General features: G+C 45.3%; 1 protein-coding gene across 6 annotated transcripts in view; it reads right to left on the reverse strand.

The window, feature by feature from the left end:
* Fat3 (FAT atypical cadherin 3) overlaps positions 1 to 22,238 on the reverse strand; it is a 599,580-nt gene that overhangs the window by 47,925 nt on the left and 529,417 nt on the right. For all 6 annotated transcript variants that reach the window (XM_006990546.4, XM_016008861.3, XM_042280463.2 and 3 more), the window contains 6 exons: positions 15,363 to 15,752; positions 12,786 to 13,000; positions 11,621 to 11,758; positions 10,618 to 10,761; positions 7,275 to 7,472; positions 3,799 to 4,597 (listed from right to left, as the gene is read on the reverse strand). In XM_006990546.4, the coding sequence (XP_006990608.1) occupies positions 3,799 to 4,597; positions 7,275 to 7,472; positions 10,618 to 10,761; positions 11,621 to 11,758; positions 12,786 to 13,000; positions 15,363 to 15,752 (1,884 nt within the window). The remainder of the gene's footprint in view (positions 1 to 3,798; positions 4,598 to 7,274; positions 7,473 to 10,617; positions 10,762 to 11,620; positions 11,759 to 12,785; positions 13,001 to 15,362; positions 15,753 to 22,238) is intronic.

Here is a 22,238-nt window from a genome sequence, read left to right on the forward strand (position 1 = left end):
TTTTAGTAAATGAAAAGATGCCTCAAAAGTCAGCACCTGCTAACCTTTTACATTCCTTCATTATATTTTCACTTAAAAGGAAATTTTTGCAGAAGCGAGAGGGACAATAGCTTGCCCCCTGAGCTTGCGGGAGAATTTCTTCTTCTTTAACTTGTGACATTTCTCCCTGTTTGTTTTGCTGCTCATCAGCAGTAGAGGCACAAGTGTTGACAGACTCCTGGCTGTGACTCAAGCCTACTGTCCGTGCCTGAACACGAGGCTTGGCGCCTGCAGCAAGCTCCTTGCAAACTGTGTCTGAGACACTGTCTGCCTCCCTGGGATCACACTGACCACTCTGCTAGGAAAGAGGGTTAACTGAGAGTTCCCGTGGAGCACATTCCATTGAGATTCTGATTTACATAGGAAGAAAAGAAATTGCTATAATGCTGGCAATGTGGTACTTTTTTCTTTCTTTCTTGTTGCTGTGACAAAACACCTGAGGAAATCAAGCTGAAATGTTTGGTTTTGGCTCACGGTTTCAAAGGCTTGAAATCCACCCTCAGTTGTCTCCACTGCCTGAGGTACAGCAGAACATCATGGTGGAAGAGAGTGGTGGAGCAGAGTTGCTCACCTCCCAGCAGCCAGGAAGCCGAGAGACACAGAAAGAATCAAGGAACAAGGCACCCTCTTCAACGGTATGCCCCAGTGACCTTTCACCCCTCAGAGCCACCTCTAACAGACAACTCAACTATGAATTTCCCAGTGGACTAATCCACAGGTGATTTTAGAACCCACATAAGATCGCAGAGCGCAGACTGCAGTGACAGGGAACACCAGGGACAAGCTTACTAGGTAGATTAGTCAAATTAACAAGCTCTAGAGTCAGCAAGAGACCCACCTCAATATGGAAAGTGCAGAGAAAATGAGAAAGATGCCTGGCATGGGGCCTCCATATGCGCATATGCACACACACACACACACATACACACACACACACGTGCACATGCAGGCACACACGTGTGAACACATGTACAAATATACACATATCACACACACACACACACACACGTACGTGCACATGCAGGCACACACATGTGAACACATGTACAAATATACACATATTACACACACACACACACACACACACACACACACACACACACACACATTTTAAAAAATTCTATCAGCTGGGAAACCAAGACTTTGACACACAGACCTTGAGGAAACGGTTTTTGATCTCTGTGGTGAACCAGTGTGAGTTTTTACTGTGGGCTTGGCCAAGACACATGGCTCTCTTGTTGGAGGTTATCCTTGCACTATCTGCTGAAGATCAGCTCCATTTACTACTACATTTTAGACTTCTACTTTTCAGCTTCATTTTAAGACTGGCTTAGAGCTAAGGACTTTTCTGACCAAGCCCAGTCTCACCAGAGAGAGGCTTAGTGAATACTTGGGAGGCTTCCTCTTGCCTACCCAAGGGGCCGAGTCACAAAATCAATAGCATTGCAGGTTTACTGAGAGTAGAAAGATTTAAGGGGACTATAGGAGTTCTGGGTGGGGACATCACCTTGAAACATTGCATTTAGAATACCAGAAAAATATATATACCACAGAGCAAGTCTTTGCATTAAAACAACAAACAAACAAACAAACATACAATCCACTACGTCATTCCTATAAAGACACTTGGCTTAGCTGGCTAGCCCCCATCTCTTGAACTCATATTTATATCTGAAGAACCCCCACATACTTGGTCTCTGTGTACACTTATCACAGAAGGCTTCCTTGGGCTGCAGGAGGGAGTCTTATTTTCTATTCCTGAACCTCTTTACAGTAGGCAGGTGCTTACAAGCCATCCTCAGCATCACTGGCTCCCGAGGAGGCCGTGTGCTTCTCATTTGGAATCTTCACTGTGTAGAGCACTGCTACCTCCCAGGATTTTTATTTTCTCTGAGTTCTCAGAGTCTGAGGATTGATGGGTTGCTGCAGTTCCTGCAGAGTTTGCCCTGTCCTGTCCTGAACTCCTTCTGAACCCTGCTGTGAATCACTACATGGGTTCTCTAGCACAGCTTTGGTGCATAAATCAGTTTGTCTGCAAAGGACATCTAGACGAGCCTGGACAGCTGGCATTCATAAATTGTTCATGGTGGCATCTGCCAGAAATGCATTTTACCTAGCATGCTTGTGCTGAATTACTTTGCAGCTAAAGTACATATGTTACAGGTCTGGCCCTCACTGCATCTACCTGATGAAAATGCAAACCAAAGTCACTCCTACCACAGGGCAAGTTTCCACTCTTCTGGGAGGCTCTGAGGCTGTCAAAATGGCTCCTGCAGGGGGTTGAAGTCCCTAGGCCCTCCCTTTGATGAGCTTTTTCTCCAAAACTGCAACCAAAATGGTGCTTAAGAGGCCTGAGTTGCTGCCCAGTTATCCACAGGGATGTTTTATAAATGGTTTCTTTTCTGGCCATAGTCCCCATGGACCAAGTTCACACTGGAAAGAGCAAGTCCAGCATGATTTTCTTAGAGGAAGGCTGTGAATTTATGGCTTCCAAGTCAAAGAGAGGGAAAGGGTCAGAGGGAACAATTCTTCTCACTGATTACTGAGGGCCTGTGACTGTACAGCTATGACCTTTGACCAGGCAAGGTCAAGGTTCAGTGACAAGCAGGAAGCTTAGTCTCTGCATCTGAGGCTAGCCTGCCCCTTGAAAGCGTTCTCAGACAGCTGGCCTGTTTCTCAGGGAGGCAAATGGTGCTGCTGTTAGCTGGGCTCCAGCTTCCTAACTCATTTGCTACCAGCACCCTCTAGCCTGCCCGCTTTGCACCCTTCGGAAAGGACATACCCTACCCCATCACTTCTTCCCTTCTAATCAGTCGATGGCTCCTGCTGCCTTGGGATGCTTTCTAATTCTTCATCCTAGCTAATGGCTGAGGGTGTACATGGCCCTCTCTGGTCTCATTTGTCATGGCTGCCACTTCCTGCCAGAGACGGAAGCGCTTTCATTCTCCTTGGGATGGGTTCCTTTCTCATCCTTTAAGCTTTTTTCAGGTAAGCTTTCCTGAGGCAAGCCCTCCTCTGATCCCTACCTGAGTTTATCTCTGCCTACGGGATAAACTCAGCTGCCTACCGAGCCTGCTGCAGGGGCTTTTACTCCAACAGTAAGATCAAAGCCGGTGGCGACCGAGGGTTGCAGCGTTACCTGCACCAGCTCCACATTCATGATGACATCAATAGGCACTTCCAAGTCACCATCACTCACAAACTAAGCTACAGCTCCATGACTATGGGGGCCAGTTTTCCCCATTTCTTGTTTCTTTTACAGCCTCAGCATCTAGATTAGGCATGTGAGAATGACTATGTAGTTGAATGAGTGATTGATGCAAGAGTGGCATTTCAGTCTGCCTCTAAATTCTCAGAGTTGGGAGGTATGATGATTCATCTTCACTGTTAGCTTGACGAGATTTAGAATCATGGAAATACCTGTGGGTGTATCTACAAAGGTGTTTCCAGAAAGGGTTGATTGATCTGAGAAGACCCACTGTGAATGTGGGCAGCATCACCCATGTGCTGGGGTCCTGAAGTGATTAAAAGAGAGAGAGAGAATGAAGCACTGGTATTCCTCACTCTCTGCTTTATGACTCCAGCTACGTATGTGACCAGCTGCATCAATCTCCTGCTGCCATGACTTCCCTGCAATGACAGACTATACCCTCAAACTGTCACAAAATAGACCCTTCTTTAAGTGCCTTTGCTGGGTATTTTGTAACAGCAATGAGAAAAACAAGCAATATAGGAGGAGATTCATTTAGCAGAACCCACCATTACAGGTGCAGCGCACGTTCCTATAGAAACGCGGACACACGAAGCTGATGCGAGCTGTGCTGTAGGTCATGAGTGCATGGGAATCCAGTGACAAGCCCTGCTCACAGTGCTGCTCCTGACAGTCCAGTCCTGAGCAGTTCTTCTCCAGGATGGCTGCTATATGCATGACATTCTCTAGGTGCCTCCTGGCATTGGACAGCTTCTGGATCAGGTAGGCTGGCTTGTAGAACTCGCTGCTGTGCATCTCCACAGCAAAAAGCATGTCCAACTGGTTGGTGCCCACCACAGGCTGGATGCTAATAATGCGCAGGCTGTCCTGCTTCTGGGTGAGGACCGCATTCCGCAGGATGCGCCGGAACCCATGCATGTGCAGCCCCACAAAGTCCTCAGGGGACACATTCTCAAAGCGGATGGTGACAGTGTTTTGCAGCATCTCATGCACCAGCTGCTCCACGTGCACCACAACATCGATGGGCACTTGGAAACGGCCATCACTCACAGAGACGTTCAGGACGTACTTCCCACTGTCCAGCCCTCCCAGGGCAATGATTTTCCCATCATGACTGTTGACCTTGAACAAGCTCTTCTGCTCTGATTTCAGGGCAAATGTGAGCACATCATACATGTCCTGATCGGTGGCATGGATCTTTCCAATGACTCCACCAGGAAAATCATCCTCCATGGTGACAATGAAGATTTCCAGAGGGATGGCTGTGGGTTTGTGGGTGCTTTCCTCAATGACCCGCACGCGGATGTAGGTATGAGAAACTTGCTGTGGTTTTCCCGAGTCTTTTGCCTAGGAACACCAAGGGGAGGACAAACAAAGAGTTAAGAATAGTAATGAAAATATCACCCTGAGACAGCAGGTGTCTGGACCTTCTTCTGGGTTCACTTCTTCCTCCATCCCTTGTCATTATTCTGAGAAATGCTGAGCATGGGCACAAAAGTAGAGGAGTGGTTTATCACACTCAGTCATTCTCTGGGTACTGTATTAGGGGCAATAAAACGTGTCAACAAAATAAAGTCAGTGGGGGTACATTAGGGATGATGGGCAGGGGTGCTACAAGAACCAGCATGCCCACACCAGGCTTGCCTTATTTTTATTTTGGACAGAAAACAGAAAAAAACAAATCCCATACATGATAACCTCACTTAGAGAAGGAATATTTGTTTTCTGTTGGATTCTTTCCCTTTGACTGGACCAGGTGACACCTTTTGGCACGTAGAAGAAATGCCATTACTTAAATGAGAATTACATCATGGTAAGATTTAGAATACAAAAGATGGCACATCAAAGGGGAAATGGGAAGCTTGACACCCCCCCCTTAACAGAGGAGCTGATGAAACAATCACCATGACAACAGATCTTTAATGAGCACCTGTCATGCATGGTAGAGGGGTCAGTGGTGTCATGCTTCAGAATAAAGTCAGGTCCCCCCATGGGACAGATCCTCAGGGATCCAGAAAGAGCTACAGCAGAGGAAATGTGTCCTCAATGTAGATGGCAATGGGAGGCCAAGTCCTGAGCGCCACACAAGCTTTCAGTCCAGCTTTCTACACATTTTGTTTGTGGTTGTGGGTGACTTGACTTCTCTGAGCTTCAAGCTTTGCATCCTCAACATGAATACAACAGTAATATCAGCCCCTGAGGTTCTTGTGGTAATTAAAAGAGAAAGTGATTACAAAGTGTTTATCACAGGCATCAGACCCATAAAAATAGTTAGCATGTAGTTGTGCACATGGTTGTTGCTATTTTCATCAGTGCCATCATTACCTTATTTGGCTATGTGAATCAAGAGGTGCTAAAATGGAAACTTCCTGAAGGTGGAATCAAGTTTGGCAAATGAGGTCGAACTTGGAGTCAAACTGTGGACACTCAAAGGACAATGATGAGTTTGAATTTCATAGATCTGCCAGAGGTTGCCGACCCTGATGTAAGAGGTCAGCAAAGCATCAGAAAGGCATGACATCACTGGACAGAAGGTGGCAGGACAGTGAGCCTGTGCCAGAGATGGACGGGGAAATGGTGTACACCTAAGGACCCTGGCATTCACAATCTGAAGACCTGAGGCTGAGGCCCAGGTTTGCAAGCCATGCCAGCCATAGATAGCTTTGGCTTAGTTGGCAAGCACTTTCTGTAAGCACTGGATGACTAATAGTGTAGGATGTGTGAATTATGTGATCTGTAAACACCCAGTTCTGTCTCTAGAGCCCAGGGGCAGCCATAGAAGCAGAAATGAATAGGTAAAGCTGTGTCCTGATAAAGCTTATTTATTTATTTATTTATTTATTTATTTATTTATTTATTTATTTATCTATTTATTTAATAAAGCATGCCAACAAGTGGAACTGTACTAGGGCTTTTCATTTGCTTGTCTCTTATGGAAAGGAATGACATAAAGTAAAAGGATTAACCTGGGATGGGTGCAGAGATGGAGCAGGAGAAAATGAAGCCAGAGGAATGACCCAACAGGCTCTCACAGAGAGAGTTTGAATATGGGGGAGAGGGTAAAGTACCAGGGAAGAAAAAGGAGCTTGTGGGCGTTTCCTATGAGGGAGTCCGAGGGTTTACTGTGGGAGATGTGATACCTGCGCTCTAGGCTGGTGTGCAGAGATCTGGGCTAGGGTCGTGAGAAGACACCAAAAAGTCCCCTTGTCCCTGGAGTCTATGTTCTGTGCTATGACGTTATTTAAGTGGCTGGACAAAGGTGTCAATGGAGAGTTCACAGATGGGCTGAGAGCCAGCGGTCACTAATTTGTCTGGGAACGGAAGAGAAAGAGCTGCTGCTGAATCACTGTCACCACAGCCACCCTTCCAAATGGCCAGGCAGCTTTCTGTGGGCAGGAGTGGCCTGAAACGTCATTCAGTTTTATGACTGGAATCCAAATCTTGGTATAGGCAAAGGTTCAGGCAGGAATTTGACATGTTTGATCACTGATGGCTCCTTTTTGTGACCCTTGCATACCTGCCATTGTTGACTTTTTTTTTGTCACACAGGCCATTGAACTTGAGGGATTTGGATATTGGAAAGCGAGTGTCATCTAAGTCCCTGGTTCCCTCCTGCCTCACTAGGGAATGTATATCTAGCAGAGGTCAGACATGGTCAAGTCTTCCATGATGGTGATTGACATCCTCCTCAGCAAGGAGTGGCAGACACTACTTAGCACACCAGAAGCATGGACAGGAGTCAGTTAGAACCTCAAGACTCTTTACAGTACCAATTGAAGCCTCCTAACTGCCCACAAGAAACAACCTCCAGAAACATCCATGCTGAGCGGTGACATGCTCTTCCTTCTTATTCAGTTTCACACATAGAAACTGGTCTTTATTGGTAAGAAATTGAATTTGGGATTTAAAGAGGAACAGTCCTTCACGAGCTATGTTGACTTAGTGAAGAAAGAAAAACCAACCAACAGGCAGAAGGACAGACATGAGAGAGCAGCACCCAGTGTGGACAGACAGCAAGCTGTACCTGGATGCACAGCAGGTACTCTGGGGATTCCATGTGCCGGAAGACCACTGCTGACCTCAGGGTCCCATGGGAGTCCAGCACAAACTCCTCATCTTCATTTCCCGACAAAATAGAGAAGGAGAAGGGAGGCCCGTTGTGAAAGGAGTCTCTGTCTGTCACCACAAGCTGTAAGATGCTGGTGCCCACTGGCTTATTTTCCTGTATAAAAGAGTGTTGCAAAAAGGAAGTTAAAACGACACCTCTCATCACATTAAAAACAAACAAGCAAACAAAACACCATTTCTGGCTGGGAGTGCTGAGCTAGAACACCAGGCATTCTCCATAAGCAATCCCCATGGTACTTATTACGTCTTTGAAAACAGGCTGTGGTTGCAGACATCCTCTTTCCCATCTGTATCCCTCCTCGCTGCTGTGCCCGGGGACTGTAATCTCTGCAGATGACAACACAAGCTTTTGGCTGAACAGGTTCTTAGGTTCCAAAGATACAGCCAGGCCCCACCTGGCTATCACTCTCAGAACCGAACTACACGCTCTGTGAGTGACACTCTATCCACCCTTTGTGATGACCTTGGAAATGCACCCAGGACCAGAAAGCATCACCCTGCTGGGATGGCAATGTGGGTTGTTTGTGATTATGTTGTGCGGTGATTTTGTTGGAGGCCTAAGACTATTATAACACAGTGTCCTATCAGACATTGTGGGGAGACAACATGTAAGAAACTTTTTAGTCAATATAGAAAACCAATGGACTTTTACAACCCACCTCACAACATGGTTGTCCCATGTTCCTCTAGGGGAAAGAAAGTAAATAGTACATTTATCAACTTGAGAATGAAGAGGGACAGAATCTTCAACTCTAGCAACCATTTTGGAAACATGATCTCAAAACAGGAACATGAAGAGTCATAACTTCTTCTGAGGTCAAAGATTATCTTCTTCACTTTGAAAGCCCAGATGAAGTTCTTTGTAGCTAAGGTCAATATTGGTTTCCATGACTCACTGTGTTAGACTTTGGCCTTATAACTCTCTAGACTGATGTCAGCTTTATTAGTTAGCCTGATGACGACACCAGTTTAAGGATTATGTTTGGGTTACAAGAGATGAGGAGTGTAATACATGATACTGGCTGAGCCCAAGGTTCATATGCTGAATTAGTTTATGGTAACTATGTGTACTGAGCATGGTAACTCACACTTGTATTTCTAGCAGTTGGGTGCCAGAGGCAGGAGGATTGTTATGAGTTTGAGTCCAGCCTAGAATATAGAATGAGTTCTAGATAAGCCAAGACTATATAGTGAGACTTAGTGTTGAAATTTAAACAACAAAAATTTAAAATTAAAAAATAAAAGAAGAGAAATGAACAAAAGAAAGAAGAAGAAGATAGCCAGGTGCTGGAATAAACCTATTATTCTGGTTGTGAAAAGGGAGGCAGTCTTGAAAGAGGACTAGGAGAGAACCTCAGAGGTTTCTATTCTTCCACATCTCTGCCTGCTTGGTCATCAGGCTCCAGGCACTGGCTCTCTTTGGAGCCCACCGTGGGACCATGTCATCCCAGAGAAGATTTACTGCTTTACACAGACAACATACTCAGCAGCACACAAAACAGAAGATTTATTGATTTGTTTGCTCATTCTCTGAAGGCCATTTCCTCCTCTGTAGAAGAATCTGAAAGAGTGAGAGAATGTGTGTCCTTGGGGTCACCATCTAAGAAGGAAGGGTGTGAAATTACAGACAAGCCCAGCCTGCAGGGGGAGGGGGCCCTGGCCATGTGTTCTCCTTGCCGACTTCCGCATCTGAAATAGTCTGTCCAGCTGATGGATGCATGTCGTAAACGGAATGTTGAGAAGGCAAAGTGTATTTTGTTTGAGGAGGGTTCAGGGTGGGGTGAGGCAGAGAGTGCTCTGGCAGGCCACAGCCACAGAGATCTAAGAGGAGGAGGGGAGGAGGTACGGGGATGAAAGTGGAGAGCAATCACATGTGCTGCTGGCAGCAGCAGATGAGAGGAAATCAAAGTCTCTCCAGGAAGGAATATGATCGCACTGACAAGGGGCCAGGGATGAGCAGACAGTGCTAGCATTTGCTTCATGAACACCTCAGCCTGATTACCAGACAGCTCAGGATCACTGGGGTGAAGGAGGCTAGTTACAGATGGCTACACTCAAGGTCCTCCATCTGATCCCAAAGGGCTCTCCAGAGACCCGACCACTCTCGATTGACTTCTTCACAAAGCCCCTGGGAGAGCTTGAGAGCCACCGTGACACCCAAGGAGTAAAGTAAGATCTTCTTCTCCAGAATCCCTGTGGACCCGTAAGGCATGAGCATCATTAGCTGTCTCTCCAAGTCTTCCACACTCACAGTCTGGGTCTGCACATCTTTTTAACCTGGCCTTCAGCTTCCACTAATGAAACTCAGGTACTCTGCTCACAAGCTAACTGCTGAATAATAAGCTAACAGAGAAGGCTGCCATTTTCCCTGAAATCAGAATGCCAGCTGGAAGTCACTCCATCCTGCAACCTGACTTTAAGGCAGGTGGATTTAAGGGACTAAAGAAATTGCCTATGGAAGGTGAATTTAAGGAGCTCTATCCTGAAGTTCAGCTCTCTCCTGAAGTTGGGCTGGTTCATACTGATCTCTCTCCCATTCAGAAGACCACAGGTTTCTTAAAGATAGCCTGTCACTGTAGAAAGATTATTCATATTATGTGTTTATATGGTAGATTCAAGTTCAAATCCTGACCACTTTCCAGCTACATGATCTTGAGAGGACTATTTAAGCTTACAGATCCTTGGCTCTTTCAACTGTAAGGCATGTGTGTGCATGGGGGTAGGAGGACATGTGTCAGTCCATGACACATAGTGATGGGGACAGGCTGTGTACATGGGACATCTAATACTTAGAAAAAACAGTACTCAATAACTCTTCTCAACAAGTGAGGTGAAAATTGAGGTTGTTTTCATACCTTCCCTAGGAAGACACAAGTTGATATTGGATACTAATAGCCCACAGGTGGTAACTAGGTCCCAATGCAATAGTACTAAGACACAGGTCTTTTGAGCACTAGTGTCCTCATAGAAAAGCCTGAAAGAGCATATTTGTCTTTTCTTCCAAGTGAGGACACAGCTAGCAGTCACCACTGTGAACAGAATGGGAGCCCCTGCCGGACATGAGATCTGGGAAAGCCTTGATCTTGATTTTCTCAGCCTCTGAAACTGTTAGTGGTAAACTTCGGCTACTAGAGTCTCCTACTCTAAGTTATTTTGTATAAAACCCCAACTCAGCAAGCCAGAGCAGAGGGAGGAGGCCGAGCCACACAGGCAGTACCTGGCAGGCAAGAGTTGCTTACCTGGATCACAGCAGTATAGTTGGCAGGTGTAAACACGGGGCTGTTGTCATTCACGTCAGAAATATCAATGTTGACAGTTGTCGTTGAGGACATTGCAGGAATGCCACTATCTACTGCTTGGATGAGCAGGGAGTATCCCGACACCTGCAGAGGCATAGAGGTGGCAATCAGGAACTGCAGCGCCTCCTCCCTTCTGCGCATGCTCAGATATCCTGACGTCTCTGGCTGTGTCGCCTTTACTCATATTCTGTAGACCTCGGCACCATTAACATTTGGGGCTGGCTCATTCTCTGTTGGGGGCTGGCCTACGTATTTCAGGGTGTTTGGAATGTCCCAACCTCTGCCCACTAGGATACAATATCACACTCCAGCTAGTCGTGCCAATCCAAACTGCAGCCTGATATTTCTAGCTCTTCCCTGAGGGGAGGAGCCAGCGCCTTTGAGGCTCTGCCTGAGCCTTTGTTCAATGTGGCTGTCATCACTGACCCACACCACTGATTTTGGTATTCATGGGCTAGAGGGCTGTATCACCTAGAAGATTAGATTTGCCTTTTAGGGTTATTGCTGTGCAATTCATTTCTATATTTAATTTTCTTTGAAAACACGTTTCAGTCAAGAATGGCAGTATTTGGAGTTAGCTCAGTCGGACAAAGGGATTTTCTGGATCATTCTTTTCCTTGGGTGCCTTCAGGTGATCTTTCCCGAGCAGCTCACAGGTAGGACTGAAGTTGCTAATGAAAACAGGGCATAGCATCCTGGTTGGAGGGTTCTTCTTTCTCTGACTTATGAAGGACTAAAATTCAAACTGTGCAGAAAGGTACACATTGGTCTTTTTCTCTAAGATCCCCAACATCTGCCAAAAGCTAATATCAGTAGAAATGTTTTTCAGAAATCTAACCCAAATATCTGCCTGCACTTCCTTGTTACTCACATGGAGCTTGTGCCCATGAGTCTAGGGATCGTGTAGGTGTGGATGGTTGAGGGATGACCCAAACCCACTCACCCGTTCTCGGTCCAGTTTCTTCTTAACCTTCACAAGCCCCAAGATGGGATCCACAGCAAATTCGTTGTCCCTGTCTCCACCCACGATGGAAAAGCGAATCTGTCCATTGGGCTTGCTGTCTGCATCTTCTGCTATCAGCTTCATAGAAAAGAAATGAAGCGAAGACAAGGTATAACACAAGAGAAAGACAAAAGGTTGGTGCTTAGGGTCTCTGGCTGACGACAGTGTTCTAGGACCCCTGCCCATGATAAGTTCTCAGTGGAGGAGATGACTGGTGGGGCCAAAGAGGGAAACACTAGCATGGGACACTTATATTTCCTCATTCATTTGTTCCTTCTCAGAGTCTGATATCAATTAGGCCTGATTTCCATCAGCGTTTGAGATAATGATGACAGACCCCAGAGCTAACTGGCAGGGTTGATTTCACGACCTCTTCACAGTTCTGCACATAGTGGTCTCAGCCACTTGTGATGGTTCTTCATTGTGTGTGTGGCTGGACTGGGGGACACTCGGAGACACAGCTCTGGGGACCCTTTGAGTGCCTCTGTGGATGGCACAGGTGCTGGATGACATCATCACTATGAGTAGGGGCCCTAGACTGAGTGGAAAGGAAGATTACAGAAGCCGAGTGGGGCATTGCTCTCTGCTTCCTGACTGTGAACACCTGTGACCAGGCTCGCACTCCTGTCGCCACGCCTTTCCACCACAATGGACTGTGTTCCCTCTTGAATCATGGGCTTTGTTCACACTCACCCTTTCAGTGTTTTGGTGCAACCCCTCATTCCCCAGTGGGAACACACCTATGGATCTCTGCTTTAGTCATGGGTCAATTATTCTCTAGTCTTGGATTAGCTGCCTCAGACTAGTAGGCGTGATCTTTCAAAAGTTCACCTATGATACCTTGTGTTTTCTTTAAAAGCATATACTTCTGGAAGGAAAGCAATGACTAGTAATTCATATGCTGATAGAAATGAATCTGTGAGACCCTTTCTAATACAACAAGCAGGGAAGAAGCCATTGAAAGACCACGTGTGACAGACGTCTTTGAAGGAGGTTACACAAAAACCCTGGAAGGGGGAGTGTGAACCAAGTCCAAGACAGACCTTGCTCATTTCTTCTCCATGAGGATGCTTTGTTCCAGAATTCAGATGCTGCTGGCACCTACCAGAATGACAGAGTCCCCCTCCAAGGCATCCTCACTGATGACAGCGCTGTAGACATCTTGACTGAATTGAGGAGGATTGTCATTCACATCTGTGAGGTCGATGCTGACGGTGGCTGCAGCACTTAGGGCTGGGGTGCCTCCATCTTTGGCTTCTACCACCAGGTAAAATCGTTTGCATGTTTCATAGTCCAGAGCTTCCAAGACAGAAATACCCCCTTTGAAGGAAAATAGATAACTTTATTGGGGTTCAGTTGTTCTGTAGGCAAAGTGCTATATTTACATCATCTCTAGCCAAAATTGTGTATGTGGGAGTTGGTCGAGTCCCTGAAAGCATCATGGAAGTCTGATGAGCATGTCAGTAAGCACAGCCTCCTATTGGACACACTTCTGGAGAAATGGTCAGTGTTCACAGGTTTCTGTGATAATTCCAGGATTTCTTTCAGGCAGCATGGAAGTCTCTGTGTGTGAAGCTGGAGAGCTGGCCAGGGACAAGCACCCTGAGGAGGGTCTCTCAAGTCCCTGAGTGGACCCAGGAGGAAGAACAAGTGATGTGTGATTGTGACCTGAGGGCATTGACCCTGTCACCAGGTAACCACTCACAGCCAACACTGGATTGAATAACCACACACTTGCTGTGCCAATTTACAATGTGCCTGTCTAGAACTATCATGCACAGAGGCCGAGGACTCGGGGAATCTCAAGGGGTGGCATGAGGTAAAAGGAGCTCCTGGAAAGCAAACAGCCCCATGGTGTCACAGCCATGTGACCCATGTATCCACACCCATGTAGCCCAGGTGTCCACACCCACATAGCCCAGGTGTCCACACCCACATAGCCCAGGTGTCCACACCCACATAGCCTAGGTGTCCACACCCACATAGCCCAGGTGTCCACACCCACATAGCCCAGTGTCCACACCCACAGAGCCCAGGTGTCCACACTTACATTGCCCAGGTGTCCACACCCACATAGCCCAGGTGTCCACACCCATGTGGCCCAGGTGGCCACACCCATGTAGCCCTCGTGATGCTGCCACAAGGAATCAAGTGAGCAGAACAAAAGAAGGTGTCTAGTTGAGGGCAACCTCTAAGATGGACTGTGAGATTGGCCACCCCTCCTGTCCCAGCCCTGTCTGGTAACAATCCTGTGCAGTGTTCTCAAGTTGGTAGCTAGTCATTGTGCCCATAGGGCAGTTCCCAGGTGTTTGTCTTTCTCTCACATGGAAAACAGTCATCAGGACAATTGAGAGGGTCATTTTCTTGGGCATAGCCATCCAGAGAACTCTAGTCCCAAGACTGCCAATAGGTTCCTTCAAATTATGGTGGAAACAGACATTGTATCTCGATCAAGAGCCCATTTTGATTCATAATTGAATTTTCTGAGCACTTATTATCCCTGGAGCTTAACTTTGTCAATTTAGTTACCAAATGCCAAATTTAAATTATCCTTAGCCACCCCTCCATGGTGTTCATATACAATTGTCGGAGTTGGACAGGGCAAAGCTAATGCAGATCTTGATGAGTGGAATCTTCGTACAGTTTGGTTTGAAGTAATGGCTTTAGTAAACACTTTCTGCTGGGAGGACCTGCTAGTGCAGTCCTTCAATCAATACTTGCACTTTCTTTGACTCAAGGGTACATTTTTATGTTTGTGCACAGTAGTTAAGTTGTGACAGGATTAGAGCGGGCACTCCTGAGTCAGAATAAAAACATTCAAATATTGCATAATCCATTTATGAATAGTAAAGTTTGAGGAAACTGTTAACTACTCAAAAGTTCTGTTTTTCTCATTTGGAGTTTGTGAGTTATACCCAAAGATTTAAAAGGACTGTAGAATACTGGCAATGTTAATTGAATGTTGGTGATCATGGTACTCCCCTTTTTCTGTGTACTGACTAAGGAGAAGCAGGCCTCCTCTGTCATCTTGCATAACAGCTACTTACTTCTTGTGTAAAAGGGCAAAGGTCAGAGATGTGAGAAACTTACCTCCTGCCTGGAAAATGGGAATAAATAGTCTTGACTATTAGAGGATAGTTCCTTCAGAAGAGAGCATACAAAGGTACTCTGAACCAAGATGAGTAGGAACCCATCTAGATAAACACATTTTGGATTGACAACAGCAAATCACTCACTTGATGTTTGGGGGTGATAGTCAACATCAGTCATGGCTGCTGGCCAGAGAGACTGGTTGTCTACCCATGGATGGGGTACAGAGGCAGCTCACCTCCTGTGACCCTTCATACCATAGGCACATGGGATCCAAGCAGAACACAAATGGAAAGGAGACACAAATAGACTCTTGAACTTTAATGTGAATGTCGCAGCTGTTACTTAGGGAACACATGCTGACCCAAACCTCCTAACTAGATGTTCTGTGGTCAACTTATGGGTCAAGAATTTGCCAAGTAAGCCTACTGCTTGGAGCTTGGAATTTAGAAGGGCCATTGTTAGGAGCAGGGCACTGAGGTCTGCATGTAGGCCCTGCAAGGAAGGCAAGAGGAACACATAGACCCCACCGAGAAGGGTGATGGGATGAGAGAAGAAATAGGAAGTATTATTGAAATTATCATTTACCCACCTGTCTTTGGGTTTATCCTAAATTTCCCTTGATCGTTTCCAGACCGGATGAGATACGTTATCTCAGCATTTGTGCCGATATCTTTGCTGGTGGCAAAAACAGAGAGGACTTGGGTACCAAGGGAAGTGTCCTCAGGCACTGTTACTAGGTAGTCCCTCCTCTCAAACACAGGGGGGTTGTCATTGATGTCCAGGACAGTGATGGTGACAGAGGCGAGAGAGGAGAGGGATTGTCCGGGACTCTGGTCCGTGGCCCGCACACTGATGTTGTATGATGACTGCTGTTCTCGGTCCAGAGGCTGCTCCAGGATGATGACCCCAGAAGAGCTGTCAATGGAGAAGACCCCACCGGCTGAGTCCTCCAGGGAGTACACAACCTTCCTGTTGATACCTGTGCAGCGACACAAGAATGAGAGAACAAGAATGTAACACCAAGATATTGCACTTTCCTGACTTCTGAAAGACCCGTCCAGAGAAAAAGCCATGATAGAATTAACTCTGACTTTATAGAAATGAAATCTTCAGTTTGCAAAATAGAACAAAATTAAAACTGGGAAATTGACAACCAATACCAAAATTCTTTGGTTATAATTAAAGTATACATCATTCAAGTTAATTTTCCCTGAAGAAAATCCAGGGGCCAATAGATGTATGGATAATAATATACCCCAAAGAAAAGCAGAAACGAACTAACCAATCACTTCAGCACATATTTATTGAGAATATACCAGGTGTTAGCGAAGGTGATGGGGGTTCTAGGCACGGATGAGAATCTGAAAGCACCTGACGACTTTGAGAGGGGAGTCATGGCTCATGCCTTAGACGTGAACAGGATTCTTCTAGCTACTGCTCTTAAACAGATTGAAGGCTAACAGATAGGAGACAAGCACCATCCGATGGCCTCCCACAGGACTGTAGGCTTAGCATAAAGGCAGCTTGAGCAAATGTCTGGGGTTGGCAGTGATAGAAAGCACTGGATTCCATCTCTTCTGAGTGTAGAGGGTACTAGGGGAAGAATGTGAGGTGTCTGTTGAACGTGGAGGTGGTGAAGGAATGCCTTCTGGTGTGGGGCTGGCAGCATATGGGATGCCAGAGAAGAGAGGCTTCAGATGACTCTGAGATGCAGGCTGAGCAACTGCAAAGAGGGAGTTCTCGGTTGTTGAGAAGGAGACAGATGTGGGAGATGTGGGAGAAGGAGACAGATGTGGGAGAAGGAGGTTTGTGGTGAAAGACCTGACATTGAATGAAGACGTTAGGTAGAAGAGGCTGGCATTCAGAAAAGAAGCTCAAACTGGAGTTGCACTTTTGAGCATCATCAGCCATGATTCACATACAAAAGGAGACTGTTTGAGGCCCTAAGGACCACAGAGGGAAGAATGAAGTCATGGGGCCAACAAACCTGGGGCTCTCTAGCTGAAAAAGAGCTGACTCAGTGATCTTAAGAAATGTGTTTAGCTCCAAACGTTATCTTAATATGGACTAAAAAAACAAAAACAAAAAACCAAGAAATGTCCACCAATAGATTTCTGAATGACATTACCTGAAGGTTATCTTCATTAGAAGAGTCTAGCTCTTCCAAATGGGCATTAAACCTAAGATTTGCTTCAGTCATTAAAATTTATAAGAAGGAAAGTGGGATGAATTTGTTGGTGGAAACAGCTCCATTCTGATCATAAAATTCCCTTTAGAATAGATTTTAACTTAATATTTTAGTTATTTATGTGTGTGTGCCCTTTTGTTGAGTATGCACAAGTGATTGTGAGAGCCTGTGGAGGCCAGAAGAGGACGTCAGCTCCCCAGGAGTTAGAGTTACAGTGAGCTGTCCAAGAGGGTTCTGGGAATCTAACTCTGGTCCTTGGCAAGACAGCAGGCACTCTTAGCTGCTGAGCCCATCTCTGCCAGCCCTCACAAATCCTCTCAGTGAAGAAAGTCATCTCTCAGAGGCCTTTGGCTATGATGGCCAACTGCAATGCCATTTGTGAATCGTGGAACCTGGAACACAAGCTTTTTAGGGGAAGGCTTCATTGTATATTTCCTAGCATGACACCTTACTAAGGTGGGGGTGGGGGCGGGCAAGCATTTGGCAAATAAGCACTGAACATCTTACTTCCCCAAGTATATTTTCCTTGAAAAACAAACTAATTCCCAGCAAACCAATAAAATCAAGTATCTGGAAGGGATGCTATAAATCACACTCTGTGGCCTTGACTTAAAGGCTGACATAGAGAGCATGTTCTTGGTCCCATTCCCAAGAGTCCATTTTTTTCACCCTAAGTTTCATCATCTACTTTTATTTCTGTTGCAAAACAACTATCCTGTTATAAATATCAACCTCCGATATTTGTGCTCAGACTAAAAGCAAATGGACTTTCTCCTTCTGTTCTTGTCCCTTGAACTGTGGTTCAGGGAAGGGCTGGAAGAATGAATTCCTCCATATAACTTGCTGATGTGACTAGGCAAGCATGCAGAAGGGATTGAGTTTGTTCCTTGAAAACAATCACCTCACTGAGTGTCAGAACAGGTGCTCTGGATGCTGTCTAGACTGATTCAGTGTTCTCAGGACACTGTTCAAAGCCATGGAGGAATGCTTACAGAAACACAGCAGCAATTGACATGAATATACCACACAGGCTTTCAAATCACACACATTCCCTATAGGTTTGAATTCCACCCCCAGCATATGGCACACAGTTCTTGCCAAGAGCAGGAAACAGAAAACACAGAGCCTCTCATGTGCGTATATGCTGGGAGCTACTGAATTCACTCCAGTGGTGCAGGAGCCCAGGGCTGAGGGCCTGGCCCGGTTCTCTCAGCATTTTCCTCTATTCCTTGCTCAGATTCCTGGGGGTGTTGTAGGAGATCTGCTCTTGGGCATTTTATCTCTTCAGGCTCAAAGGTCAGTTAAGGAGGAAGGCGACTTCTGATTCACTGCTGAAAACAAGTTGAATTAAGACAGACACGAAGGGAGGCTCACAGCAAGGCCAACTGAAATGTGCCTGTAATGGGGCTGGGTTTCCTTTATTGAGACAGGTAAACAGTATCATTAAAAATAACATGTTTGCCATTCAGTGGTGGCACATGCTTTTAATCCCAGCACTCGGGAGGCAGAGTCAGGCAGATCTCTGTGAGTTCAAGGCCAGCCTGGTCTACAGAGTCCAGGACAGCTAGGGCTGTTACACAGAGAAACCCTGTCTTGAGAAGCAAACAAACAAAAGAACAAAAAGTTCTAGGTCCGCAGCTTTCTCTTCCAGCCTCCTGGTTAGAGTCCGCCTCTCTAAGGAGGAGATGCTGTTCTCCTAGCTCATGCTGGCCCTGCTGTAGGAGGGCTGCTTTTACACAGCTCATATGAGTCAGCCACACTAAGAGCAGAGATCTGCTCCAGGTTGATTCTGTTCACTGTGACTTGGTGACAAGCCTTTTCTGCAGAACAGCAGAAAGCCACGCTTCTGCCTCCTCAGAGTAGCTGACCTACACTCCAACTCCACCTTGCTGTATATTTTCAAATTCAGCAAATAGAGCAAGTTTTATTTGTGTCTCCAGTGGACTTCAACTCCTCTTGTGAGGAGCCTATTGTGAACAAGAACCAGAAACTCTATTCCCTGCAAGCTGGGCCACAAAGAGCTTCTGGAATCTTGTGGATGGAAAGGAAACAGAAGATATTTATGCTATTTAATGACTGTTTGAAATTCAATCATAGAGCTTAAACTAAGTTTTATTGCTTCTGTGAAAAATAATACCTCATGGGCTGAGATCATCTCCAAAGAGCCAATGCTATGTCAAAGCACTCAGCTTTATATCAGGTTGTCAAAGGCATTAACATGAGCACCAGGTTTGAAGAGATGGTTCAGCTGGTAGAGTGCTTGTCTTCTAAGCATGGGGACCTGAGTTCAACTTAGAGTGCTCCAACAAAAGGCGAATGGTGCCCAAAGAATGACACTTCAGGTTATTCTCTGACTTCTACATGCACGTGCACATGCACACACATGCACACACACAAACAGATGGATACATATGCACATCTGTAAACATGCACACACACACACACACACACACACACACACACACACACACACGTGCGCATGCAAGCACACCAGCTTAAAAACAAATGGCAAGAGTCCCCAGCACCACAAACATGGCGAGATTATGTTGATCTGGGCTTGAAGACCGGTGTGCTCTCCTTTTTAACAGGCTCTGTAAGCACAAGGAGCCTTCAGGATTTGCTTCACCCAATTCTCTGTCTGATGCTGATGTCTGCTCTGACTGTCCCTCTGTAGAGCCATGTTGGTGACATCTACCTCTGTGCTCCTTGTCACCTACATATGAACTGTCCTACAAGCCCTCCTACCCAATTAGTACCCAATGGTTGTAAGTGGGCCTTTATAATGGACTGTGGCTAGAGATGACAGCCAGGTGGGGCTCCCTTTCTCTTCCCGAGACTGTTGCAGGAAACCCTGAGCTGTTCAAAATAGTCACTGCTGAAGACTGGCTATTTGCATGAGAAGGCATGCTAAGATTCAGTCCCCACTGTGAGGTCAAGAGATGGGACATTTAAGATATGAATAGGTCATAAAATTCTGCCCTCAGTGCTTAATGGTTAACAGTAAGTTGGCTATTACAGGGTGGGCCTGTTATAAAGGACATTGGGACACTTTTCCATGAGATCTTTTGCATTGTAATGGCTTGCCCTATTTTAAGATTCTACAGTCTCCATAAACAAGGAGCCCTTCACCAAATGCAATCCCTTAACCTTCCAACCTCAAGAACCATGAATAAAATAAGCCTTTATCCTTTATAAATGAACCAGTCAGGGCTATTCAGTTATAGCAAAAGAAATGGATAAGAGAGTTGCTGACTTCTCACTTCTGTACACAGAAGCTGTAGTTGGGGTGGATGATGTTGTAACGCTTACAGTATAGTCCCGCCCTGCCTTCTCTTGATCCATATATATTGTGTTCTGTCTCCTCAGACAGAGACACATCTCTGTCTCCTCAGACAGAGACACATTTACTTCTCCGGCCTGTGCTCAGGCTGTCTTCTGCTCAGAATGTTCTCCTTTTCTCATCTGTCAAAGCCCTCCACACTTTCTTCAGGGTGTCCCTGGAGTAGCTTCCTTGGCTACTCCAGCCTTCTTCTCTTCTTTGCCACCTTGATTCCATTTTTGCTTCTATTGTACACTGAGTTATAAGTGTCTCCTATTCCCACTAGATTAAGGAACTTGTGAGTAGAAGGATTATGTCTTGATCATTTTATTGTCCAACACCGAGAGAGAGAGAGAGAGAGAGAGAGAGAGAGAGAGAGAGAGAGAGAGAGAGAGAGAGAGACATACTAAGAGCCATATTCAATAAGGGAGAAGCACCCAGAGAGAGAAAGCCTGGACATGGTAATGCTAACACACGTGAGTGCAGGAGATTTATGCACCATATGCATGTCTTCTGAAAATGTACATGTAGAAAGAATAAATAACCTCAAAAGGACAAAGCATGGAAAGACATGGAATAAGTAATATTAGAATGTGGTGAGGGACTGGAGAGCTGGCTCTGTGGCTAAGAGCACATTTGAGGGCTGGAGAGACAGCTCTGGGTTAAGCGTGCATGCTGCTCTTCCCGAGGAGCCAAGTTTGGCTCAGCAACCATATCTGGTAGCTCACAGCCACCTGAACTCTAGCTCTAGGAGACCTGATGCCTCTTCTGGTCTCTGTGGGCACTGCACTCATGTGCATATACTCACTATACATAGTTAAAAAATGATATGAATAAATCTTAAAAATAAATATATTGCAGATAAAGCATTTGTATATAAAAATGTTTTTGAGTAGATATTTAATTCTGTGGAAATGAAAACCTGATAACCAGTCAATTTTTTTCTACAGTGGATACCAGCTGATAAATTATGTTACATTGATATGCAGATAGAGTGCTTTGTACATGGTATTTAATGTAAATGAATAGATGACATGGAAATCTGTTTGTAAATCAGCATAAAAATGTGCAGGTCATAAAACAGTATCAAGTTTATAAGTTTATTTTTATGAAGAGAAAAAGCTGAATGGATTCAGTCAAAATGTTGACTGTTTTGAAGCTGTTTTTCACATTTGCCTAACTTTCCGGATCTTATACAGTGGGCACAGACACTTTGTGAAATATAAATGAGCTGTTAAAAAAAATCATGCACTCAGAAAACAATTCTTTAATACCAATTTTGTAAAGTATCCAAGTTTTCAAGTGATTTTTTTTCCCAGCCCAGCTCTAATTCTTAATGTACATACCAACTGAAATAATTGTAGAAAATTAGACCTACATATTGTATAGGCTTTCTGATGGGTGTTTCCATTGTTCATTTTAGTTCATCATGCTTAGAAAGATACTAATGCTACTTAGAAAATTGCTTTTGTCAAAGGCCCCATTATAAAGTTACTGCAAAGAGTATTTTTAAACTAAATTTTACACTTTAATTAAAGCAATTAGAGGAAATGGCTGGCCTAAAATTCTTCTCTCATCTTCAGTAGAAGGCAAGTGCTATCCCAAGGAGTCAAACAGCTTAGGCTGAGTGCTCCTGTTCTATCTTTAAAATATATGTTGGGATAATATAGAATTAAACTGGAAGTTCCTATGATGAAGTCCAGGAATTAGCAATACTTTTAGCTTAGCAATTACTGTCCTTATAATATACTTTCTAATGACTTCTGTTTTAAGTGCCATTTAAAAGTTTTCCAGTGGGTGATGACTAAAGCTGCCACATTCTCTTGGGCAGAGCATCAACTCCCAGGGTTTGAAGCTCCCTTTGAAAGGTCCAAAGTAGACAGAAGGCTGCCATGACTAGGTCAGGGAGATCCCACCAACCTCATCCAACATCTCCTGGGTGTGTGCCAAGTAAGTTG

The sequence above is a fragment of the Peromyscus maniculatus genome, chromosome 7, assembly GCF_049852395.1.
Source record: "Peromyscus maniculatus bairdii isolate BWxNUB_F1_BW_parent chromosome 7, HU_Pman_BW_mat_3.1, whole genome shotgun sequence".
Taxonomy (NCBI): Eukaryota; Metazoa; Chordata; class Mammalia; order Rodentia; family Cricetidae; genus Peromyscus; species Peromyscus maniculatus.